This window comes from Ostrinia furnacalis, unplaced genomic scaffold (assembly GCF_004193835.3).
Source record: "Ostrinia furnacalis isolate ACB-3 unplaced genomic scaffold, ASM419383v2 OfSCF2049, whole genome shotgun sequence".
Classification (NCBI taxonomy): Eukaryota; Metazoa; Arthropoda; class Insecta; order Lepidoptera; family Crambidae; genus Ostrinia; species Ostrinia furnacalis.
In genome coordinates this window covers 326,711-354,083 of record NW_021132288.1, presented here as the reverse complement: position 1 = coordinate 354,083, position 27,373 = coordinate 326,711, and the positions used below count along the sequence as shown (strand labels likewise).

At 36.9% G+C, this 27,373-nt stretch overlaps 1 protein-coding gene across 2 annotated transcripts; it reads right to left on the bottom strand.

Annotated features, from left to right (window-relative positions):
* Positions 1-10: 10 nt before the first annotated feature.
* Positions 11-27,352, bottom strand: LOC114354447 (homeobox protein goosecoid-2-like). 2 transcript variants are annotated; one of them, XM_028306835.1, is made up of 3 exons: positions 27,001-27,352; positions 18,349-18,587; positions 11-2,199 (listed from the first exon to the last, which is right to left on the bottom strand). In XM_028306835.1, the coding sequence occupies exons 1-3, from the start codon at positions 27,218-27,220 to the stop codon at positions 1,984-1,986; spliced, it is 675 nt and encodes a 224-aa protein (XP_028162636.1). In that variant the 5' UTR covers positions 27,221-27,352; the 3' UTR covers positions 11-1,983. The 2 variants fall into 2 exon arrangements, with proteins under 2 accessions (XP_028162636.1, XP_028162637.1); XM_028306836.1 differs by having other exon boundaries at positions 27,028-27,352.
* Positions 27,353-27,373: the final 21 nt, after the last annotated feature.

Genomic DNA, 27,373 nt, shown 5'->3' with positions numbered 1-27,373 from the left:
TAGAGCTTGTTATTATTAAGTACATTAATCATATACATACTTCTATTGCAACGGTTTCGAATTCAATTTTGAATTTGCTTTAATGATCTCTTAACTTCGCAATTTGTTTGAGGGTAGTTATTTAATCATTGTGCATCAGATAAGCAAGTGATCCACATTTATTTGCTTAGTAAACTATGTTTACATTATATTTGTCATGGATGATATTTGGAATGATACAAAGACCTACAATTTACTTCATTGCATAACTTTCACCTCAAATGCTTTAATACCTAGTATTTTACAGTAGCTACGAGCTAATGATAAATAAGGGGCACTACACATAAGCGGGTCGGCCAGTGCGGGTATAAGTAGGTAGGTAGGTACATACTTGTTTATTGAAAATGTATCCCCATGTATGTAGTACAGCTAAGGGCTGATTTAACCATCGTCGGATAACTCATAAATCTGAAGAAAAAATTTGGCACATTGACAGTTTCAGTATGGAAAATATTATGCCAATATGACAAGTTCTTCAGTTAAAAGTTATCCGACGATGTTAAAATCAGCCCTAGTCGAGTAAGAGCGTTCTTTTCGATTTTGTGTTTTGGTTGTGCTGAGGCTAGACGACTCGCTTGTTTGTGTAGCGCCCCTTAAGACTTGTATAGTGATTAAAAGGAAAAAAACATGTTTGATTAGTTTGTTTTAAATTAAGCCCTCGAAATACTCGACTGACATGTTAAAATTAATTTTACTACGAGTTACAACATTTAAAATGAAACAATACAAATATATAATCTTGTGCTTAAAAGTACGCCACATACGTAAGTTAATAGGTATACTTAATTTGATACAGATAAAGTATAATACGTTAGAATAAGTGATGGATTAACTAGTCGTTAATGATTGTTAGTATCTTAATTTAATAAAAGCCAATCCTTTAATTTCCTTCATGTACAAATTAAATGTCGCATTTTTAAATAAATTTGAATGATGCAACGTAACATTATCCAAAAACCTACTAATTATAAAGTAGAAAGCTACAACTAGATACCTACATTTATTTCTAAACATTTATAGATACAATCTTTTACGATAAATTAATTTAATATTATCCTTAGAGATTATGTGATGACTTTGTAATATTGTACTTATTTATTACGTATATTGATTTACAACTTGACATAGTATTAGAAAATCGTATGATAAAATATCCCCCTAACCTTGTTTTGTGACAGAAAATAAACTTCATGAACCGTAGAAGATATTACACCGTTAAACAAATTGATTTGAATGCATTCAAAATAAACAATGTTAATTTTGCTTGTTCTATCGAAAATATTGTCATAAGGTGTAATGAAAGTCCAATAATGTCCAAATAGCGCGTCACACAATAAATACACCATGAAGAAAGCACTCGCGATTTCAACCGTCCCATCACTTTCACCATCACTATATTGCGCCTATAAATAATTATCGAACGTGTTATTTTGTGTCATCCAACGAACCGGCATATTGGAGTAAGTTGAGAAAAGCATTTTGTTTCACAGATCCATTATTACTTGGTTAATTGTTTCAAATTTAAGATCAGACCATTCTTCTGTTTATTGTCCTCCATCTTATCAAAAATATCAGGCCACAAACTTATTCTTAAAGAATTTATTTAATTTTGATTAATTGTCGAGTATTCATTTTCCAAAATTATTACGGGATATTCCTTATCGTCTTATTTCGACGCACTGTGTTGTCTAACCGGAGTTATTATGCATCGTTCAGCTGCAACCATATATCCAGATATGTACGGCACAGCAATATTCAACATATAGCCTTCATGGCTAAGTTATCTGTAAATAATGTAACATTGTGTTGTGGCTTGAAACAAATCGCTTTCAACGTTCTTCTCCAGTCATGATCATGTTATCAAGTCCAGTGGCTCGCTAGTCGCTGCCGTTGGCTCTTTGTCGTCAAGTGAGAGTATGGCTCGCTTCCTAGGTGTACCATCACTCAGGCGACCTCCAGGTCTGACTCCGAGTCGTCGGTATAGTGCCTGGGCGTGGGCGGCGCCGGCGCATGCTCCGCGGGCGAGTGCGCGGGAGACAGGGCGCTTCGGACCAGCAGAGGCGCCCTCCCGCACACTCGCTCCTCTTGGAGTTTCCGTAGCCGCTCTTGTTCTTCCCGCTTCTGCTTCCTCCATTTCGCTCGCCGGTTTTTAAACCATACCTGGGGATGAAAATGTTATATGAGTAGGTATACCTATAGTTTTTTCTAATTGAAAAATTTACCCATTGCACATTCTGACATGGATGTCGCAAAATCTATAATGAAATCTGTATTGAAAGCATTACTTAAACCAGTCGAGTATTTCACTTTATAGTTTGCCTACTTGTAATGAGTTTATTATTGCTTTATTATTTTCCAATACAGAACAAGTAGTCGTATTATTCAATTGTTCAGAAGCCAACCTTCTGTCAGCAAAAAAGAATGCCCGATCAATTGTCATGGTCTAAATGTTGTTGTACAGCGAACAAGCAACTTAAGTTATTGCTATGTCCGGCAACATCAGTGTGAAATCGCACCTCAAAAGATGTAACATAGATGCATCAGTTAAGCTGTAAACGAACGATTAATGCCGCATAATAGTGCCCGCCCGGACAATGCTATCGACCCAATTTCCAAGCGACCTAGCTACCGGATCAATGCGCGATACAAAAAACACTTTGTGTGCGTTGGAGTAACCATTGATGTTTCTGGGTAGGCCGGGGCTTCCACTCGAGTGGCCGCGCACAAGTGCCGCTGCGGGTGGTCGCAGATACGCACACCTAAGACGTCCCAACAAGGAAATAAGGACCACTCTTCCACATGATCCACGGCCTCACGCCTGACGGCCAATTGACAGTGGACAACGCCGAACATCACAATACAAACAGCCCCACATCTTATTCCATTCAGAAACTCGCCACGCTTAGTTTCATATTTGTGCGAACAAGATTGCATTTTAATATTAATATTCCGCATTACAAGTAGCACAATAACTTATTCATATACCGCGATGCAGAGCGCTCCCGGGAATCTTTACAAATACCTACATTCCAATTTAGTAAACCTTGTAGGTTTTTATGTGCCTTTGTTATTTTAGGTTGGTGGATTTTGACTTCTTTTTCTCTTTTGATTTAGATATTCCTTGAAGTCAAGAGATATTACGTTTTTAATCTCGGGCACCGAATTTATCGCATTATTAAAATAAGACGTAGTAGGTATCCACCCCCAACCAATTTATTCAGGACGAATTTATGTAATAAAAAGGCCGAGCCGCCCACTTACAAAAATCATTGTCACTTCCATCCGGGCCGTAGTATTAAAGCGAGCTTTAAAATTAATTCGTAAGCGATACGGCTATTGTAGGAGTTAATTGCATTACAAGAGTCGGGCGGGCCACAAAAGCGCCATTAACTTTCGCTAAACGAATGAGGGGGTTTTCTCACTTATCGGGCTCATTTTGCGGCACTCGAGCGGCAAATATGACCGCCACCGGCAGGCAGAGGGCGGCGTCGTCTTCGATTGTTTGGCCCGCAATGAGATTAGTCTGTTCTTTTGTATGGCACATTGTGTTTGGCTTAACTCGTTTGCCGTTTTCATTGGCAATCAGGGACCGCGTTGGAAATAAAGCCCTCAACACTATCAATGGGCGAAACTAAGATGTCGAGTGAATGAGGCAGATTCGTATCACAATAAGTAAGGCCTTATTGAATTTGGTTCGGGTTTTGCTGGGTGAGTGTTAGATGAATGTCATGAACAGAATTTTTGTAATCTGACATCATGAAAAAATTTGTAACACTGTTTCAACTAAAACACTGTTTTGTCTTAAATTAAATATTAGACACAAGACCATTTTTTCTTTTATGAACAACAACCTGGGTTACTTAGTTTATTAATAAATCGAAAAGGTTAAAATTAAAAAAGTATAGTCTACTACGAACTTAACCAATCCCTGAAACGATTTTATTAGAAACCACTGTTATGAAATATTAATTTCAATTAGGGTGGGGTAGCTTTAGAGGATTGATAGATTGTAACGTATAAAAATATTTAGTAATTTCTTAGCAGATTTTAAATCTTAGGTGTAAAATTTATCATCATCATCATTTCAGCCACAGGACGTCTACTGCTGAACATAGGCCTCCCACATCGCACGGTTGGTAGCGGCCTGCATCCAGCGTCTTCCTGCTACCTTTATCAGGTCGTCGGTGTAAAATTATTTCAATTTTATTTTGCTACACCCATTTGTTAAAACAGTAAAGCTGATGAAAAGTCTTGAGATAAGGTTAATTGCTTCTTGTATTGCTTGTTCTTATTAATTAACACAAACATCATTCAGTTTCAAATTAATCTACTAAACTCCGAACTGCAACAGTCCCTATGCTCCCATTGTTTTAAAAGCGGAGCGTGGAGAATGCCCAAATTCTATTGTACGGTGCACCGGATCGGCTGTGCATACGTAACCACCCTATTGAGCACACTCCATGCTTTATTGAGAGCTAAACCGTATTGTAAATTTGGCCTGGAGTTTCTTCGGTGTTTGCCCCGGGTAGCTGAATCGTTAAACAGATTAGGTAATTTTGAACTAACCCGTATTAGGCTAACTTTTGGCTTCTCGATCGACTTCCAAGAAAGGAGTTGACTGTTAAAGTGTTTGGGTCTGAGGGTATTGTGTAAACTTGAGCTACATTTCCATTTTTTCGGTTTGAATCAAATGGCAGCGAATAATCGAGTTTTGGAGTTAGTAGACAAGTGAATTCCGTAGTTTGATCTAAAGATGAAACACTGCAATTAAAATTTGATTCAACAAAGAAACCTAAGAAATTGATTTTCTTGTCAACATAATTAATAATTCCAATCAGAAATAGTGCATCGATTTTTATTAGGCTAAATTATTTTATTCGTCACGCTCTGTTAATGTTTCTTAAATAAATTAAAGTATCAGCATTTCAAAACAATATTGAAAAAAAAAAACCAGTCGCAGATTTTTCTAATCTTCGGTCTAGCTTAGCACTTGAAGATTCATTTGAGTTGATTATCACAGAGATATCAAATTGCAATGACTTTATTAATTGAAGTGCTGTCTGGTTGTTAATCTTAATTCAAGCGATTATAAGTGCTCGTACCTGAGTTGAGCCAAACTAATAGTAATCTGATTCTAATCAATTAGTGTAAACAGTGTGTTTATCTGGCGGGGAGCGGGGGCGGGAGATAGGATGCGCGGGGCGGCGCCCGAGGCAGACGCACCACGCCTCGACGCCTCCGAGCGACTTACGCGACCATTGCAACTAAATTATTTATCGAGATGGAATTCTGAATTGGACTGTCCCTCTCTAAATATAATAGACAGAAAGAGACAACAGGGACAAGACAAGTTAATAGTCTTAGTACTTGAATTATGCTATTTCGTACGAGTGTGCTTTGACGATGCTAAAGCTCCGAAGCGCCTTACGTCGCAACCATTGCTGCAGTTAAATTAGAGATGGAATACTGAATTGGACTGTCCCTCTCTAAATATAATAGACAAAGAGACAACAGAGACAAAACAAGTTTAATCACACTAATGCGTATTACCTAAATTATGACATTTTGTGCGAGTGTGCTTCGACGCTGCTAAAGCTCGAAAGTGCATTACGTCGCGACCATTGCGACTAAATTATTTATCGAGATGGCATTCTGAGTTGGATTGGACTGTCTCTCTCTAAATATAATAGACAGAAAGGGACAACAGGGACAAGACAAGTTTAGTCACACTAATGCATAGTATAGATGACCCACGCTGAACTGTCCCACCAAACTCAATGACAGGGGGCGCTACCATCGTTCAACTATATGGTTTCCAACATGGCAAAAATCGGAACTAGCGATCCGGTATTGACGGTGGCGCCCCACTGTCAATGTCATGCAAGGGACAGTTCAGCATTTTGGAACTATACATAAATTATGATATTTTGTACGGGTGCGCTTCGAAGCTGCTAAAGCTCTGAAACGCCTTACGGCGCGACCATTGCAACTAAATTATTTATCGAGATGGCATTCTGAGTTTAGACAGTCCCTTTCTCTACATATTAGATGAAATGAGACAACAGGGACAAGACTAGTCTATCACACTTAGTAGTTACTTTGGTACTAGCTTAGTACCAAAATTTGCACTTCAACGCTTTCGCGAGTGCCTACGACCATCTTCTTCTTTTCGTGTCGACAACAAACCTACACAGTGTCAGCCCAAAACTCCGCCACACGAGTGGCGTTGTCAGTAGCACTCATCAAATCCTCCTGAGTGCAGTTGCTTGGGCACTCAGGGCATGACATCAGGTGCCTCATCGACTGGGGAACAAAACCGCACCCGCACTCCATGTTCAAGCCATCCAAGAATCCCCACCTGGCCAGATTGTCCTTACTACGGCCAACCTGCGTCCGAAGTCTATTTAAAGACTTCCAGGTAAGCCAGGGGAGCTCATGTCCAGGTGGAGGACTCTCAGACATAGGGACAAAAGGGCAGGGGAGATCAGCTCTCTCGCGCCATAACCTGCATCTCTCTTTTGACCGATCGTCATGATTACCATTATTTACCATTGCAACTAAATTATTGGTAAAGAAAAAAATTGGTACAAAAGGAGTATTTTGTACAAAAGTGCCTCAACGACTTCGGAGCGCCTTACTGCAGGATGAATGCAAATGCAACCAAATTATTTATCACTATGGAATTCTGAGACCGTGTTTCTCTAAAAGTCAATCTTATCTTTCTATTATTTAAATACATAATTAAAATCAGATGGTTGCCCAAATCCTAAAATCATTGCCAAGGACTGGATATTTAAAAACTTTTGATACAAATTCATGATTATTTTGCTGTCACAATAATTAAGCAATTTTTTTCAATATAGGGATTGTTAAAAGATTATATCAAACGTAAATACTGTATTCTTAATTAAAATAATTAATTTAATTTAATTGCATCTGCTCAAGAAGCCGTTGAAATCTTTAGCACCGTACTACGTGCTACGGCTACGGCTACGGATTGCTACGAGAGCCACGTAGACGACTACGACTTATTCAGCCAAAATAAATTGGTTTATTGAAAAGTAATTTCTATTTCGTTTGTATTATTATGCACAGTAAAATTATTATTATTCTTTCCTTGCATAATATGGTATTATTCAAGATTTCAAAGCTTAGCAAAAATGTCATTCAGGAGCTGCATTCACTCATCAAAAACAAACTCCAATATTATAATTATGACGATTAATGTAAAAAAACTTGTGATTTAACGATCATAAATCACATTTTCATGAAACAAAAACACATTATCCGTCAAACTCGTGGAGTAAAAGCTTCAATCCGGCGGGTCGAATCAATACGGCGTTCGGGAATACTTTTATTATGCATGTATAGCCGCTGATTCGACTAGTGTTGCAAATGTTTCAGCCGTTAGGCTTATTCCAAGAAAATGTAATTTAATTTCGCAATTCCAATATTCAGTACTAGACAAAAAATACACACGTTACTCAGGCTGATGGCCGTGTATGATTAATGATATTTTCGTTGTAAAATTGTAGTTTCTGGAAAATATAAAGGTATAAGAGCTTTTCCACGTTTCCACGAAATAATTAGATAGAAAGGTTGTACTTTATCATTACGGCAATAAAAGCTTATTGTCTATGAAAAGAAGTTTGCTATAGATTGTTTGATTTCGAGTTTGCTATAGCTAATCTTCATAACAATTTCTACCTACCTACTAGCTCATACTTGTTACTTTGCAATCATTATATTGGACTATATTACTGATTAATAATTATATCACAGATTAGTAACATTTGACGTTAGTGCCTTCCAAAGCATATTTTAGCATCTTGCTTTAATTTAATAATTTTAAGTTTCAAATTCAATGGAAGTTAGGTATATCTAGTTAAGCTCATAATCACAGAACAGAATTTATGTTTGAGTTTGAATTGATGGATTGATTTTAGCATCGTGTCGTTGGATGAGTAATGATGAGTCTATGATAGATTCTGCCAGATCAAACCTTTGCAGCATCTTCGCTAGGCTAGGCAACTCTGCTGACGGCATCGAGGGTCTTTTTTTCTTTAGCTGAATTTGTTTCAATAATATTAGTTCGTATGTTTTAACCAAACGCCATCTACTACTGGACAAAGTCTTCTCCTAAAGATTTCCAAAGCCACGTGTCCCTGTACTGCCGCGTATCCAGGTGCTTCCTTTTCCTTCAGCAGATAGTCGGTCCATCAAGTGATAGGGCTGCCTACACTACTTTTTCTAGTTTGCGGTCGACACTCAAGAGCTTTTCAGCTATTTAAATATTAGCTCATATCTTTAATTTATTACAACTGTCTCCTACAGCATTTTTGCGCACGGATTATCCATAGCTTATTTTTATTGCTTTGTAACCTAGAAATAATAATAACATTAATAACAACAAAAAAATGTTCTGAATTTGCTTTTATGTGTAAAAAATAGAAAAATTCATATCAATGAATGTATGAAACATGAACATAGAGATGATTCAATTTGTTGCCAAATATTTTTTTTCTTTCTTTCTTTCATTCTTTCTATTTATTAAAACATACCAAACATCCATTTAAGATTCATTCTCACAAGAGAAAATTTAAAATAGAGTCCAAATATTTATTAAAAATGAAAAGTTCTAATTTCCTGTCATGTTCCATTGAAGATTTTTCTCATAAAAATCTAACCCTATCATGCTTTCAGTATACTGGCCTTGGTAACGTCGTTTCTCAAATCCCACTATATTTTGATGAAAGCGTGCCCCTTGTTCTTGCGAATAAGCCCCCATAATTATCTATAAATATATCCCAATGAGAATGGGACGTGCATCTTTAGAGACATTCTACTATGAAGATGGAAAATTCAAATCGTTATAACTTCTTAAAAAGCAAATATTTTCGATTTGTAATCGCATTTTTTTATATAAATTTGCTTATATAATCAGAATATATTAAGTAAAATCCATGCGCAAAAAAAAAAATTTTTTTTTTGTCGACCGGTGTTATCAGTCAGATCCGATGCAAAAGTAATTCGCTGCCCCAAGACAGTTCGCGGCACTAGAAGCGTGCGAACGCCGCGGGTGGCGGCGGGGCGGCGAAGCGGCCCAACTTATTGTAATAATGTTGTTAGAACAAACACGCGCCCTCCGCCTTGTTTGAGATTACAATTACGGTTTTAGCGAACTGATTTATTAATGGACCGCCTGATCCGCCCTTGATACTTTAATGTCTATTTAATTTGCATTCGTACCTCGTCTGCTAATAAGTCAGTGTAAAGTACCATTTTACTTTTGACCTATTACGGTAACAGCTTTTACGTTTAGACAAATGATATATTTAGACTTAATTCTTGCTTTACATAAGTCGTCGTGTTCTTCTACGTAGATGAGAATAATAAATATCTACTTACCACACACAATACACCTTATCTATCAAAGTTTCTAATTATGGAACAAAGTAATCTATTGAGAAATACGGTTCCAAATAGAATAAGAACTGTTATATATACAACAACGAATAACTTCTGATATACGCATATAAAATGTAATCAAAAGTAATCAGCTCATTCATCCGCATTGAAACCAGGTGCTGAAACTTTTTATTAGTTAATTAAAAGAGACCGGGCCGACTACCCCAACATCAATGACGATTAAACGGCGACTTAATTAATGAACATCGAATGTAATAAAGTGCGTCCCAATCAGGATTACTCGGTGTCGCTCTGCCGTGAGCCCTCACACCTGTCGAGTTCCATCACCCCATTAGCAAATGCATTAGTCAATATTAAAGACGCCGTCCGCGACTCTAATTCCACAAAGGCCACTTCAAATCACACCCATCTCTTTTCCGTTAATGTCAAAACATTCGCTCCACTCGGCCGGAGGCTTCGCGCCCCTCGCGTCTGTCACTTCGTATCAATTACCTCACGCAAACACCCGTGTTCATATATCTGCACTGCCATAAAGTCCTATCTTCGCACAATACGTCAGCCGAATCGAAATTCAATTGTCATAAAGACTGCTTTAATAGTACCCCGATTCTCTCGTAAATCGAAAAAGCATTTTATCGCAGTGATTCCCTTCTAAAATAACACTTAAAGCTGGAAGCTTAAGCTTCATATTCGAGGAGTCGCGGGGGAGCAAGTCCCGAGGGTCGTTCTGCAAACAACGCGCTCCCCTAAACGTTATACTTTGAAAACAATAATTTGTATTGCGTATCGAACGCGTCCATAAATAATAGAGTGATACTTTGCCCCGATGTGACCGCACAGGGATGTGGCTCGTTTAAAGTAATAATCAAATAATAACATTTACGATGTTATGATAATTGGCCGTATGAAGAGGAGTGACACTTAGGTCTGTAAAATAAAGTGACGTAGTTTATTTAAAAACATTATCTTCTTTAATATTAATAAGCGAATATAATATTACTTACATTTTTAAATCAAGAAAAACTTGGTGAACCTGATGATTTTAATGCCTAAAACAATTTTTTGTATGTTTTCATATAGTAGTAGTAGTAGTTTCATATAGTTTCTCCCTAAGCGTAGTAGTATTGGATGACATTCGTAGAAAATTTTCAATAAAAATAGCGCGGCAAAATACATATCACTATTATCATTGAAGTATTTTCACGAAGCAACAAGCGTAAAATGAAACAGCGGCAGCCTTTGATCACTTCATGCCGTATCGGTGCTCAGCTCATAAAGCGTTATTGCCGAGGAGGAAGCTGAAGACAAAATGGCGTCGCTTTATTACTTAGTAACACGTGAATGTATCTGTTTTATTATAGCTATCTATTACGAGATAAGTGTCCTGTAGGGGTGGCGGGTGACAGGAAGGCCCGCTGGGCGGAGCGCCACGCCCACTTTTCTTTTTTCAGGAGCGCTGCGACGGGGCACTGTCATTTGGCCCGCTTGCAGCTATGCGTCACACGAACTGGATGACAAATGCCCGCCGTGAAAAGATGGCCGCCTCTTTGTGCTTAAAGAATGGATTTTTTTCGTATTGTTTGTAAACTTAAAACATTTCTTGAGCACATGATCTCTTGTTATTCTTGTTATATAATTCAATAATCTTTTATTTGTAAGGGTTAGTGCATTTTTTTAAGTTTTTAATTTTACAAGCACAGCTCACAAACAGGCACTTCCATTATTATTTAACAATCATACAATATCTAACACATTGCGACCCTACCATAAAAGAGGAGTAATTTATTGGCAGACACTTAATAAAACTTTTGTGAGCTTTCTGCCATTAAGACAAAATTACTTAAGATAAATCAGATAGGATTGATTGGCGTAAAAAATGCTTTAGGCATTTTCGCCATGCCTACATTCTGGAAGAAACATTTATTTATTCTAGGTACACATTGAGCAAAGGTTCGTCACAACAAGTATAATTTCTTCCGATCGGTTCCTTGTAGACCTTGTTGTTGTTCAAACATAAATACTGAAAATAAGTATTTCTAAGGAGAAACTACATATGTATTTACAAATACAACTCTTATTTTCCTATATTGATTAATAACACATTTTAAAACTTATTATATAAAATCGAAAAAATCGTTTTTAGTTGTAAGACCTACCCCGATTTGNCCGATTTAGTCTGACCATGAACTATCAAATAAATACAAATATAACAAGGTCTACGCCTACGCCTGCCACTCCTCAATAATTTATTATATTCGCCCTCCGTTCTGCAGATCAAAGCCTGCATGTTCTGTAGCCTTCGAGTTGCCAGTGCTCTAACACAGGCTGGATCATTCAATTATTTTAGCGAACCGAAGCGCGAATGCAACGGGAATTACCCGCCTTTGTGGAGCTGCGACGCGGCGTATCATGGCTACGTTTTCTAAAAACCCTCACTGGATTGAATTGGAGTGAAAGTTTACAACGAAAAAGATCTAAAAAGTAAAACGCTTCCTCTTACTGTATCCAGTCTTTTAACCCTTTACTGGTTTAAAAATATATTTTCATCAGGCTTTCATCATTATCCTTCACTTTCATAAGTTATTATAATAATGTTGGTATAACTTAGTTGTTGATTTTATCTAAATGCACCTTAAAAGAAACATAAAGTGCTATGAATCAGCAAGGGTAAAATACACACCACCGTTTAAATATTACAGATTGGTAAATAAGAACGAAAACTTTATTTATTCATTATCACGTTATCAAACTTTATTATCCTAGAACTTTGACTGAAATAAAAGAACCCTAATTAGTACCATAGTAAGTTAAACATAGAACGTCTCATCGTACAATATAAACTTAACAAAAGGGGGTCGTAAAATGTAAGCTCGTTTAATTTTGTATTTCGTGGAAACCCTACCGCTGACTTAAATTAACACTCTATTATGTTTTAATTAGGGATGACAAAGGAAAACAAGCCACAAGCGGAATGAAATAAGCCGCAGAGATTTAATCAGACAACGCTCACGATCACAATAAGATCAACATTGACATGGCGCCGGCGGCGGGTTGACAAGCCGAGGAAGTGCTTTGTAATGATACATTGGAGCTTGAACGCTTGATTATCTGAAAGTGAACTTTATTCAATTACTTACCGAAAAGGCTTCTTCCCTCGTTTTAGTAATGAGCAATTCTTAAATTATACCTTATAGCTTTCCGCCCACGGCTTCGCCCGCGTGAAATTTAGGCTGTCACAGAAAAACTTTATCGCGCGCGTCCCTGTCTCAAAAACCGGAATAAAAACTATCCTATGTCCTTTCCCAGGACTCAAACTATCTCTATGCCAAATTTCATCAAAATCGGTTAAGTGGTTTAGGCGTGAAAGCGACACAGACAGACAGAGAGATAATATTAGAAGGGATGAAGTATATTAACCCCGGACCTTTTTTCCATTTTGGTATTGATAGTTGGACTGTTTAGAATCATAGGTAGGAATTCCCAGATCTCAATAATGCGGCGTTCGAAGAAACATACTGTCGATATACTGACAGTTTTCAGGCAAATGGCTTTTCGATGAAATTACCTATTGGTGAAAAAGCTCATGTATGAAATTAATTTTCAATGAAAATGGCGGATATTAAAAATAGCTTTCGATAAATAAACTTTCAGTGATACTGAGTCCTAGACCCCAGCCTCGCTTCACCGCTTGTGATTGTAGTGGCTACAATCACTAGATAGAAGAATAAGGAAATAGATGATTCGCAAAATGCCTTTATAGCAACCGAATCAATGGTATCAATATCTATGTTGGTGATTGACAAAATCAATAAACAGAATTTTTCTCATCTCGTAGCTAATATAATATGGAGATCGACAAAAATTTTCTATTTTCCATATGACTGTACCTAATATAATCGTAAAAATGTACATCTGAATATTTTATTATATTCTGCCTTTCATCAACAGCCCTTTACAGTCCACTGCTGGACTATGAGCCTCCTCCACTATAGTGGAGGGTTTTGCCATAATCTCCACGCTTGGCAGGCGGGTTGGAGATCGCAGTTTAAAAGATTGATGTTTTTCAGAGAGCGCTGCTGCCCATTCTCTGTTTGATGTGTAGTCCCTAAGTCGCCTCTTACGACACCCGCGGGAAGAGTAGGGGTTGGTGACAAATGTATTCTGCCTTTAACGATACTTAATAACATTCTATTTTTATATCTTTGCAAAAAACGTCATATTGTAACTACATTAGACAGGCACATAATATAAGTAGGCATCATTGCGAGAGAATTAGTTCTCTCATCTCGACTCAGACGGCAAATTGTGTTAATAATTTATTGTGCAAAGAGTTGGCCCACGACAATGGAGCCCTATCTTGTGTTTGCACAACCGTCTCCATGTATTTACTGAAGCCGATGTTCTTCAACTCATTAAATATCTGAGGCAGATCCATTGTTGTCAAATTAAACACGCCCGAAATCTGCCAGATACATCAACATTAATTTTTAAACTTCACTAGCTTTGGGCGTGGCTCACTGAATTGAATAAGAGCTTCTTTCGTTGTTTTGAAAATAAACGAGATTTTCTTTTTTGGGTCTAAAATCTGTCTGGCAGAGTTCGATCTAATCATAAGTTCGTATTTTACCTTACTGAGTTTGAATTATTCCTTTATCAATAAGGCCCAAAATCGTGAACGTTTTTGTAACTAACGGAACATAATTAAGGGCAAAGCGAGGAATCCTACTAAAGAGCAATTTATCAAATTTTAATAAAGTTCGGCTCTGCGTCGCGCGCCACAGAGGGAAGCCTTAAGTGTGATTTTTTAATCGCCCTGAAGCCGGCAAACTGATCGAATTAATAGAATGTTTTACAAACACATGGGAAAGGCACGAGTCTAATTTTATTAGATTTGCTCATTTGGCAATTTAATAACGTGTTCACGTTACGTTAGGCGTACTTAATAAAGTAATTTATGTTTAAAGCTGAATATTAGGTACCTACCTAGCTTATTATTTTTGAAACTTAAACAGAATTTATCGTCAATATTTTTACTATTCGTTCGTTCGTTTCAGCCAAATGACGTCCACTGGTGGACAATTTACTTTAAAACTACAAAATTATGAAACTATACAATCTTAAGTAGGTACACTAAAATAGTACTAACCCTGATCTCGGCTAGATACTTTGAGCAGCTTAGCGCCTTGTTTTGAAATTATGTACTTCCTATATAAAAGTAACTTATTTTGAAAAATACTTTTACTGTATCGATCGTTGTAAATTTAAATGGACTTATACGGAGAGCAATAACAAATAAATGATGGAGAAAGCGGTATTTTTGGCAAGTGCTGTGCGCGCTAAACAACGGGACCTAAATAATTCAGCATCCAATTGGCGCTGCGCAAATACAGGGAACATGCCTGTGTTGCCATAAAAACAAGCGTTACCCCACCAAGAACACAAGTAAATAAATACCACTTCAACAATAGTTTAAAAGAGAAAATGCTGCATTTGGAAGTTGCAGGAAAAGTGTTAACAAAAGAATTTGTAGCAGTTTGTAAAGTTAATTTCTGGAAATTGTATTTTTATTTTTACTTGGAATGGTTAACTTTGTTCAGTAAAAATGTATACATATTATTAAGATTTCTTAAAATTTAAAGCAACATTAGTGCATAGACTGGTACATGGAGGTATATTCCATTCGATAAAGTTAATAATCATGTACCTACTCTATTTTCAGGTGTAACAGCAGAATAACTGCATTTACTGTATTCAGTAATTATCATAAAATATTATAATGGTTAATGTCATGATTTGTGTAAGTTGGTATTATTAGCCCAAATAAAAAGTAAGTTTTTAACTTTTCCTACTATTTTAGATTTTTTATCAGATCACGAATGTTTAACGCACGTCTAAAGTAGGTTACCCGAAACTTTAACGGCTTTAACTAAGTTGAAACAGCTTATTAATCACTATATTTCCCTGAAACAAATCGGTTATTCAAGAACCAAATTGAAGCAGCAAAAATTAAAAAGGTACTGCCCTCTCGTAAATCGGAAAAAAACTCTTTAATAAATCCGAGAGAAAGCCGCAAAAGTGGCCTTAATTAGTCGTAATGTTGTGCTTTTATCGCCCTCGGCGCCCGGCGCAATATAAATAAATCAAATTTAATTAACTCAGATTAATTTTCGCCACTGACGAGTCTCGGTGGCCCTTTTTATCCGCCCTCAGCTAAATTACAGTGCGGTTGAAAACTTCTTTAGCTCCTGACTTACTATGGATTCCTTAATAAAAAGTTTACATTGAAGCAAGTTTCGTGAACATGGCTTCTAAGCCCTATAAAGTCGTTAGATATAAACATCACAATTCACAATGTTCATTTTTGAGGGTGTTTATCGCTTCTTTTATCGAACAGGTAAAAGTTCAATCGGAAAGCTTCCGATTAATTAATTTCTATAGCATCAATTTTCAGACTCTCTATTTTCATCACTAATATTGGTTTAGGCAGGAATTCCAGCTAAGTAATTACGAATATTTCATTATTCGTAAACAAAATTCGGTATGTTTTAACTTGATTTAGGTTTCTGATTACTAATCGAATGGTCAAAAAGTAATTTCAGCGATTCGTATTAGGTAGTAGAACGATACTTTTACACATTTGGAGCACATTGCAAGCTTGAATCAACTTGCTAGTAAATAAAATTAGGTGAGTGCGAAAGCCACTCTATTATCCATAGACTCTTTAGGTATCTGTCTTAAAAGATGACGAAAATTAAAAAAATATAACTATACTGTAAGAGCTTCTTTCAAACGTTGACCGCTATTGAATAGTGAATTTTCTTTTTCAGAAGTGATCGAAATGTCATTTCCTTGTGGAATCAACTGTAGTGTGGTTAGCAGATTGGCCCGATCGTCGTTTGTCGTGGGCGTGCAAACAGTCCGTTCTGGGTGGCGCTCGCCGAGTGGACGGCACACACGACTGCCACGGTAGCCCAAACACGATACTTTCACGATCGGCTGTCGAGGGCCCTTGGCGGGCGTACCGAGACAGCTTTGCTCATACAAATATCACGGTTTAACTAAATAAACGGCTGTGGATTGTGGAGCATTTGGGGGATATTGGATAGTTTAAAATTAATTCCGCAAGACTACAGAGTTACCTACATTTTTTTACTGCTCTTGCAGCAACGGAGCTTTTATCAAGTTTTTAAAAACTTTTGAACCTTTGGAAAATACAACCTCAATTTGATATCCTTTATCAAAGCAAAATCGTGAAAATACCGATATTTTTTGCGAATTACCTGAGTACCTACATACTACCTAAGCAAAAAAATATTTTAAATGAAATCAAGAAATATATTATATTGTAACCCAAGAATATCTAAACGTTATTAAATGATTAGCGAATAAGTTATTTGTCCACTAGTCTTTGAAAAATGTGTAATTTTAACCTAGGTATGTATAGGTACTTAATTTTAATGCTCTCATTTTCGGGCCACCCACATCGCCACTCGTAGTAAAAAATGTTTAGTCACTATTTGCCCAAGGGCCCGCAGTAGCTACCTAAAACGTTACGCTCTGCTAACATGTCATAGAAAAAAGAATAACCACGCGCTAAGATTATTGACTGCTGTCGTGTGTCGCGCTTTAAATTCTTATCCAATCCTTTTATTATTATTTACCATTATAGCCTTTGAATAGTCATGTAGAAAGTCTTTATTGCTTGTAACGCAAACAAAACACTGTCGTATTTACAGTAGTCAGCCACACAGTCACAATCCATATTTAACTTCTTACAAAAAGGATAATTTTATATACCTACGCTACCTAACTTCAGAAATGATGGGTTCAACAAGCTTTCATGATTATTTTATTAAATCATTGGTTTAAATGGCATCTCATTGTTTTTACGTGATCAACGTTTAGGCTGTAGGATTTATTTAAAGGTAACTTTCTTATTACCCCCTAATCCTATTACCAGTTATTTAAATAGATTTAAGTAATTCACAAATAAGCCAAAATACCACTTTATGCTAACTTAAGTTGGATTAAAATCCTTTGCCAGGTGATGTAATGACTTATAAAATTTATGTTACCCTATTAAGAAAAGTAAACTGTCTTTTTATTTGTCACCGTCGGTGCTTTAGAAAAAAGTTTTTAACTTGAATAATAAGTAAAAAGGAACGGTGAAACCTTTAAACCAACAAAGAGGTGAAACCTTTACTCTTGCTATTGTGTTCTGATTACGAAATAAGTGGATTTAGAAAACGTGTTCAAAGATGTTGGATAAATACATACAACCACCCATTGTCACAAAATTCGGCTTTGTTTTCTAGGGTTTTTGTTTTAGGGGTCTTTATAATCTGAGAATCCTCAAAACTTATTCAAACTCAAGTAAACTTTTCAGCCTGTAATTTACCAATCACTAAGTACTATTTACCAGGATCTGAGTAAACTTAGTAGAAGTTGTGACAACCTCACCTCAATTTTGGAGTAGTATCCCAATTTATATTTGTGCAATAAAATAAAATTATGAAAATTGTTTGGAATTACCTTTGAAATAGTTTTACTAAATATTTCGACCAAAGTATTTCCCTATTTTCAGATGTTTTCCTAATACGAGTAAAACCTTGATCTTATGACTAGACTTTATTACAAACACCACAGTGCTTTTATGTTCGAAGTTCCTACTGGAAAACATAAATCTACACCCACTAAGCTTTTTCACCTACCATTACGTTACTTGCTAGTAATGCTAGTGAATCACAGTACAGTTGTGTGCAGTTGTAACTGGTTCATTGATTTGTAGCTGTATTTTTCCTAAATAAACGGTATTCTGTATTGCAGTACTGTATGTAACTGTACCTATTAATAAATAAATAAAGAAAAATAAGCACATACCTCAACCCTCTCCTCCTTCAGGTCGACCCTCAACGCGAGCTGTTCCCGCAGCACGACGTCGGGATAGTGCGTCTTGTCGAAGGTGCTCTCCAGCTGCTCCAGCTGCTCCTCCGTGAAGATCGTGCGGTGCCTGCGCTTGCGCTTGGGCGGCGGGCCGGCCAGACCTGCCAGCGCTGCCGCCGCGTACCCGCCGTATAGACCGGCGTACGCGCCGTGGTTCGCCCCTACGCCTCCTACACCTGTAGAATGAGATATTATGAGACATTGCTGTTAACCTACACCTCCGAAATGAAATAATTTTGAGACAGTCTTTAAGGCAGAGTTCACACGTTTTGTAATATCGCTATATTTAACGCCCGTCCCTTAAACAGAAAGATATCGTATGTCATATGAGGTAATATTAATTCCTGTAAAATAATCATTTGAGTAAGTATTCCAAACCGCCCTAGGCTTCAGCTATCCTCCGCTGGATGTATAATGAACTGGATGCTTAGAGGTACCAGCACATCCTAATCAGATTAGGCGACAATTTTATCAACGAAATTAGATCACTTTCCTGGTTGGATAATGTGTTTTAAAGAAATCTCGTTAATAATAAGTTAACACATATTTCTCAAATATTAATCCATTTATATTTTATGTTTTAAATTAAAATAATTTGTTTGAACGTTTCCTAAAAATGCATTCCTAATCTGAATGTTAGAAACTCGCAAAAAAGGAGATCTTCCAGACATGATGTCGAACGTCACGTCGCTTACGCGTAATGTGCTCACCGCAGGCCAAGCGAGAGGATCCGGGCTTAGCGCCCCCGGGCCCGGCGCACTCCGGTAAAAATATTAAAACCACAAATAAAAATTGAATATTTTTGCATACATCCCAGCGCCGGTATTACAAAGTATTATTGTTGAAAGAAATATAAAAGCTTTTAAGGCCCGAGGCGGAGATGGAGCGCTATCGCAGTGCTCGCCTTCGCGATTGTCGTAAGCCGTATTGATTTTTAAATACGTGTTCAGGTTGGTCCGACCTGATAATGTTATCACAATGGGCTGATCCATTTATTTGTAACTGTTACAAATGTTACAAGACAATCTCATTTCTGTCTAAACGTATTCACAAATTCTTGAAAAGCTTGAGTGAAATTAATAATTCACATAATAGCTTTTATTGAATGTCTGAAACTGATAAAAATAGAATCACTATTTCAATTTAGTAATATTATAATTAATTTTGTAGAATTTTAAACGGGTTGGTTGGCAGATTTCGATTTTCAATGAGATGTTGATAGTTGTTAGCAGGGCCGGATTAACCATCTCGGGGCCCCTAGGCACAGCTCGTTTCGGTAGTATTTTAATGGGCAACAAATGAAGCCATTAAAACAATAAAATCTTTTGTAGGAATTATTTCCGATTTAAAATCTAATTCTATGGCCTAAACGTTACGAAAATGAATAAACTTCCACAATATCGAAATATGACGATTGAATGTGTAAACCAAAATAAGGCTAAATTTGAGGAGGTTTGAGTTTCGTTGCATAAAAATAATCTTTAACATATGTTTCTTTTTCTTTTTTTTAATAGGGAGTGCTGGGCCCCTTGTCATAGTGGGCCCCTAGGCACTGGCCTAAAGTGCCTTATGGATAATACGGCACTGGTTGTTAGTACTAACATGCAATGCACCTATGTCTGATTTACTGAAATCCACGTTCCTAATAATAAGCTTGTTGACAAAAATGCCTGAATGGTTTCATTTAAATTAACCGAACATAATATAATATAATCCTACTTTACCGGGATTATTCCTCTGAATCCTAAATTACTGTTGTTGTTTATGAAACTTTTTTTTATTCGTTGATTTTAATCAAATAAAAAGATTTTTATAATATTCTAGAGACGAAAATACCTAATAAACAATTTAAATTAATTTATTTTCTGGTTATGGAACCCTAAGGTAAAAATAAAAAAAATATATTCTTTCGGCGGGAAGCAGCGTCAATCTAAGCGGTCAATTCTAAAACGCGGTTACCGTTTTAATCTGGCACTTAGCCAGAAGGATATCTTAGACTTGTCATGCTCACTAAAATGTCTCTGGGGTAGTGGCGTGTGAGGCGGGTCGTTACATTCCCTATAATATGGTCGAGTGAAGCGATGGCTGGTTCACACGTCATGTCTGTGAACAGGCGCTGCCTTCGGGGACTGGTCAAGGAAAGATATACCTGACATAAAATATATACAGGGTGGAAACGATAAGTGATCTCACTCGATTATTTCTAAATTATACAAGATATCAAAAAACTGGTTACTGATCCTGAAAGTGCTTCACGAGCTCTTTCAAACGGTATCAGTAATAGGTTACAGAATTAACTGGATCTATCCAAAAATTCATTGTTTTCAGCCTCCATACTAAATGTATGCCAGCCACACAATATTAGAAGTGTTAATTTTTTTATTTAATTATAAACACTTAAAATTAACTCGTAAATTGCATTCTTATTTAAAATTAATCATGGAAAACTTTGGTTTTAGGTTTTACTTGCTATAACTTTATCAGGACATGAGTGCCATGACAGTGGCAGTACTTAATGTATGGAAGCTGGAAACATTGAATTTTCGGATATATCTAGTTTATTTTGTAAACTATTATTGGTACCGTTGGATAGAGCTTGTGTAGGACTTTCAGGATCAGTAACCAGTTTTTGGATATCTTGTATAGTTTAGAAATAATCGAGTGAGATCACTTATCGTTTCCACCCTGTATGTATCAAAACGCAACAATTAACCTAGAAATTAGCATGGCACTAAATAAATATATTCAAAACTGCCATGCGGTCTCGTGCTAGATGGGCGTCTTAAAGGCCACCTTCTATCAATGGGAGCGCGTGGTAAGTAACTTGCTTCTGAATGTATTGTAACTTCCTACTTTTTTATATTTTTAAACCGGCAGACAGTGGTGACTGAGTTTGTTGCGGCGCTTCTTCTCAGCACTTGCCAAATGTTTGTCTCGAAGCGCTGGTAGGGCAAAATAATGAGACATGTATAGGCTCCTTAAGAGCATTTGACGATTTGCAAGAACTAATTTAATTAGTCTAAACAAATAAAGAAAATTTTGATTTTGATTTTTTTTTATTTTGATTTTACAACTTTATCTTTCGTTCTCGCTCATACTAGAATATATGTAGTAAACGAGATACAAGATACTTCGATGCTATGATATTTTCGTACAGAATAGCCCCCAGGATCATCTTTGGTTTAGCGGGGGCCCCGGGGCTCAACTTACCACGCCTATTGGGGAGCTTAACTCTTATAAACCACTCTAATTTAAAAATGCATTAGCATTTTTGTAAACGCATCTTTCACAATCTTTTGTTCCTTGTTGCCAAGTGACGCGTAATTTTCTTTTTTAAAAGCGGCCAATATTTTTACACCTGTCAATTTTCTCATTTCGGTGTGTCAATAAATTAAAAAAGTATTTTATCTAATTAAATTTTGTACAACCTTCATGCAAGTAACTTTTAAATGGTATTGCTGCATGTAAAGTATTTAATATTATAGTTATTTACGTGATATGAGAATGGAAACTAATATCGGAATATTAGACGCTCGCTGTATAATGAATGAATCTCGCTCGTCTCGAATTCTTGGTAACTTTAGCTAGCTAAAATACTTCGATAGAAGACTTATTTAGATACAATAAGGCGACCACGATTTGAAATATAGCTTTAAGTAAAGCCTTGTTCTCACCTAATCGATTAATTTAGTAGCTAAACTAGTCTGAACACCAAAAATGTTGTCGAGTAGGTTACTAAATCGTTTAGTCGAGTCAGTACATTTTGTTCTATTTGAAATGCTAGTAGCACCCTTCACCACGCGTCCCTGCTCACTCGCTCAACGGCTAAACGAGTCAGAACCGGGCGGTTTAGTCGAGTTCATACAAAAACCACTAATTACTTGTAAACTGTTCTCGACCAAAGTGCGAACGGTCAGTAGCAAGTAGTTTAGTTACTAACTAAAGGCGACTTCTAAATTACTCGACTTCTAAATTACTCGACTAGTGTAAACAAGGCTTAAAACATAGAGCTGANCAGTACCTCTATTACGAAAAACTTTCGAGTTCGTTTCGTTTGCGTATTCAAAGTGCCATCGAAAAATTTTGTATGAAAAATTAAACAGCGCCCCCTAGGGCGGCTATAATATAGGGGGCGCTGTTTAATTTTTCATACAAAATTTTTCGATGGCACTTTGAATACGCAAACGAAACGAACTCGAAAGTTTTTCATAATAGAGGTACAGGCCAGGAAATCTTTAACGTTTTACATAAATATATTGACTTGGCCATCGCATGAAAACACGTGTAAATTAACTTATTTAGTGCGATGGCCAAGTCAATAATTTATGTAAAACGTTAAAGATTTCCTGGCCTGGACTTGGTATTACACTTTTTACCGTAGAACAATTGAGTTGCGAGACTTGGGGTTTTTGACAAGTATTGTTTTTGATGGGATCAAAATAAAATCTAAGGTCCTGATATTAATGATAAAACCTCAAAGCTCGATCCAACCTCATGGATTGAAGCTTTTATTTGTTGAATTTCAATATTTATGGTGCTGCTGTCTTTCCTGAACTCTATAATCCAGGCTTTTTCAAGGCGAGAGTGAATAGACACCTACAGGGCAGATATGTAGGCTGCATCTCACTTAACACCAGGTGCGATTGCGGTAAAATACCTGCCTTGTTATGCATAAAAAAANACAGGGCAGATATGTAGGCTGCATCTCACTTAACACCAGGTGAGATTGCGGTAAAATAACTGCCTTGTTATGCATAAAAAATTTAGATCAATCACAGGACAGAATCTTGAATCTTGACTGAGAAAGAGTCGAGTTTTAACTTTATTTTGTAATACTAGCGGTCGCCCGCGACTTCGTACACGTGGATCCCGTTTTACCCCCTTCATCTATCTTACGCGGTTTAGATTTTTTCATACAAATGTTTTTTCCCGCTTACTCCCGTTCCCGTGGGAATTTCGCAATATCCTGTTGTCTAAGTTTTAAGTTTACTAAGGAACCTGCATACCAAATATCAAGCGTCTAACTTAAGCGGTTTAGATTTTTCATACAAAAGGATTTTCCCGGTAATTCCCGTTCCCGTGGGAATTTCGGGAATTCCTTTCTTAGTGCACCTCTACGGTACCTAAGCTACGTCCCTTCAAAATTTCAAGTTCCTACGTTTAGCCGTTTAGGCTGTGCGTTGATATGTCAGTGAGTCAGTCATACAAAAGGATTTTCCCGCGAATTCCCGGTCCCGTGGGAATTTTGCTATATCCTGTTGTAACTAAGCTTTAAGTTTACTAAGGTACCTGCATGCCAAATTTCAAGCGTCTAACTTAAGCGGTTTAGATTTTTCATACAAAAGGATTTTCCCGCTAATTCCCGATCCCGTGGGATTTTCGGGAATTCCTTGTTGTAACTAAGCTTTAAGTTTACTAAGGTACCTACATGCCAAATTTCAAGCGTCTAACTTAAGCGGTTTAGATTTTTCATACAAAAGGATTTTCCCGCTAATTCTCGTTCCCGTGGGAATTCCTAAGTATACTATAACCTGCCCAGGAGTATGAAGAATATTTAGTAGTTTTTGTTTCTATAAGGAACATACAGACAGACAGACAGACAAAAATTTTACTGATTGCATTTTTGGCATCAGTATCGATCACTAATCACCCCCTGATAGTTATTTTGAAAATATTATATTTCATGTACAGAATTGACCTCTCTATAGATTTATTATAAGTATAGATAATAGGCCGAAGAGACTCAAGACAATAAAAAACGTTATGGTCCTGGGACATTTTTAGAGCTAAAAGCATCGAATCATCAATTAAGTATTCATCTTTTCCGGCTAAACTATAGGATCAAAGTCAAACCAGCTTACAATACCACGACCCTATTAGATGATAAGAATTTAAGCAATCCATTTCGGGATACGTAATCAATATTTTCATTGTAGTCGCATCTACTACCATTAGATTTGCTTCACTGAAATAGGTCGAGCTTTTTCAAGAACTTTTTGTTCCAATTTCCAAGAAAAGCTTGTGATGGCCTATAATGTGGCTTTAATAAGTTCAACGCACCGAATGATCTCGTATTTACATACAAAAATCTTAAATTATTATGTTACAAGCAGCTTTGCCTCGTGAATTTCAGTGTGCCAAAGAAAAACATTATCGTGTGGGCATCTCCAGTTAAATTCATTATCAATTATCATCATCATCATTTCAGCCACAGGTCATCCACTGCTGACGCTTCCACCCTTCCAGTGGCTTAGCCCAAATATGAATTATCACCTAGAGCATAATAGTGAATGGCCATACCACCAACACGAAAGATGATTGATTTCCAAAACAAATTTTCATCCCCTCTTTCAGTTTAGTTCGCGATAAAAAGTAGACATAAAAATACTATGTCCAATTTAATTTTTACAAAAAATAATCAAAAGCGGTTCTTATAGACACACAGATTAATTTTCTCATTTGTAAATTACTATAGATATTTATTAACCTACAAAACTAATACAATTATGTAAGTGCGTATTATGCGGTGAAGTTGATTCGCGCGGGTTGTTCGGGGCGGCTCAGGTTACCGCAAGCCCGAGGTGGTATTGGATTTAAAAATGCATTAGCGTCTTTAAACACAGCTAGACACGGATTGTTTTATCGAGGAAGGGTGGGATTAATATTAACAAACGGCAGTGGGAAGGTTTTTTGAATTTATTTTGATAGTAAAAAAACTTGAAAAATATGAAAGCGACGATTATTTATTATCTAGTATTCTAGTGCATACTCGTATTATGGGATAAATTACAAACTAAGCTGTTCACTTGTATTGCTCTCAGTTAAAGGTAGTCTTTCAAATACAGATGACTGCATTCTGTAATACAGGCAATTTTGCAACAAAAAATATAAAATACTTAAAGTGCTGTGAACACACGCTTTAATTAGTAAAATTTACAAAACTTGCAAACTTCAGGCGATGCAAAGTTGGTGGTAATTGGTAGTAATTCTCAAGCGAGAAAATAATAAAATGTTTAATAAAGTCCCACAATAACTTGTAGGACTTCCTGTTCATGCAAATTCAAATTACTGATAAAGAATTAACCCTTAGTAAAAAGGTAATGTAGTCGTAGCTATATGGCGTAGTTACGTGTCTGGCTCGCACTTATTTACCTTACAAATAGGCGCGGATCCAGCCCTCAAAAAAGGTTGTGGGCACAGCCACCAAAAAATAGCAAAGTGAGAGTTGGATCAATACATGCCCGGACATACATACATGCCTATCGATCTTATCAATAGATCATAATTAAAACAAGCAAATTAGGGTTGTGGGCATGCCCACAGTGCCCACAACGGTGGATCCGCGCCTGCAAATATAGGCTGAAAAAAGTGCAGTCACCTTTTTTCTTCATTAACAATAATTTCTTTTTAACACTGTTGTGCCGAAGTGGTTATTATATTATTTATTCTATTAACTATATTGGGCAATGTACATAAAAACTTATAAATCAATTGAACATACCTAATTTAAGTTGATTGATACATTAGAAGTAGGTACTGACTTAAGCGATAGATGATACCCACGCAGATTGTTCGTTAAACAACTTACATTAAAGTAGATAATTTACTTAACTAAGTACTTGAATCACAATAGAGTATCAGTAGAGTAACCTTTGTGGATAAACAATTGACTGTAACTAAGTATACTTTATTCTGCTTCCGCTTCTAAGTATAATACTACCTTTACAACTTCAAAAAGCGTGAGTGAACTTTAAAATGCACGGATTCATAAATTGGAAAATAGTGAAAAAAGTAGGTCTTATTTTGGTAAGTCGCATTTAATTAAAGCATAGTATATATACGAGTAGGTATAATGAGTTTGTATTGTTATTGTAATAGTTAGGCAACAAAAATGTTACAGCTTGGTTCTACATACATTTATATATTTAAACAATATAGGTAATACAGCTTTAAAGCTTTTATTAGCATGAAAAATAAATATTAGTTTTAGATTTTATATTTCGAATATTTTTTCCAGCTTTTGATTCATTGCTACGTTCAAATTACAGCACATGTTAAGATTTTTAAAGCCATTCCCCGTATAAAATATCATTTCACCACAATAATAATTTTATGGTATCACATTGAGTATTTACGAATTTTACCCTCCCTCGCGCGATTCGTAGTCTCGTAGCACGATCGCTACGGGGGATAACTTTTAATGAGGTAAAGTGGCTTGATTTCAACCCTAATTGATTTGAAGAAAAATATAAATACTTGTTGTGGGTGTGTAAATTGTATCCTTAAGATTTCGATTTAACATAGGTAATAATATTACTATGGGTAGATTAAATGTCAATTAAAATAACAAAACTTTCGAGTATGAATGCAATTTTTTTCACATAAAAACTTTTTCTTTGTTGAATAGAAAATTAACAGAATGTCGATATTGTATATTGGTCTCCCGACTTCTTTTATTTTATTGATAGACGATTGAAGTTATTTGACTCTAAATAACGTTAGGAGATTGAACTTACAGGCCAAATGTCATCCCTTTGAGATTCCAATGACCGAATCATGCAACCATGCAATAGTAATGAAGAGCCTCACCCATCATGAACATCTTAGCTGACGTACCGAACAGTTCGGGCGGGCGGGGGAAGGGCGCGTGCAGCAGCTGCAGCGGCGGGCCCGGCGGCGGGCGCGGCGCCAGGATGCTGTCGATGGTGAAGAGCGGCGCCGGCGGGCGCTCCGGCAGCCCGCCCAGCAGCAGCGCCGTGCTCAGCAGCGCCGGCGCCTCGCGCGCCCAGCCGCCGCCCGCCCCGCCCATGCCCTCCGGCCGCGCCACGCTGACCGCTTCACCGCCACGACCGAACCTCGCACTCCACCGACATCACTAGACACCAATTACCAGGATCACCCGTGATGCGATTGCCACTAAATCTTCTTAACGAATACTCGCGTGCTCGCAGCGCACCGCGGC

Coding starts and splice junctions, on each gene's coding strand:
- LOC114354447 (XM_028306835.1), bottom strand. CDS start 27,220: ATGGGCGGGGCGGGCGGCGGCTGGGCGCGCGAGGCGCCGGCGCTGCTG. Junction 18,588..27,000: donor AGCTAAGATGTTCATGATGG/GTGAGGCTCTTC, acceptor CTCATTCTACAG/GTGTAGGAGGCGTAGGGGCG. Junction 2,200..18,348: donor TGAAGGAGGAGAGGGTTGAG/GTATGTGCTTAT, acceptor TTTCATCCCCAG/GTATGGTTTAAAAACCGGCG.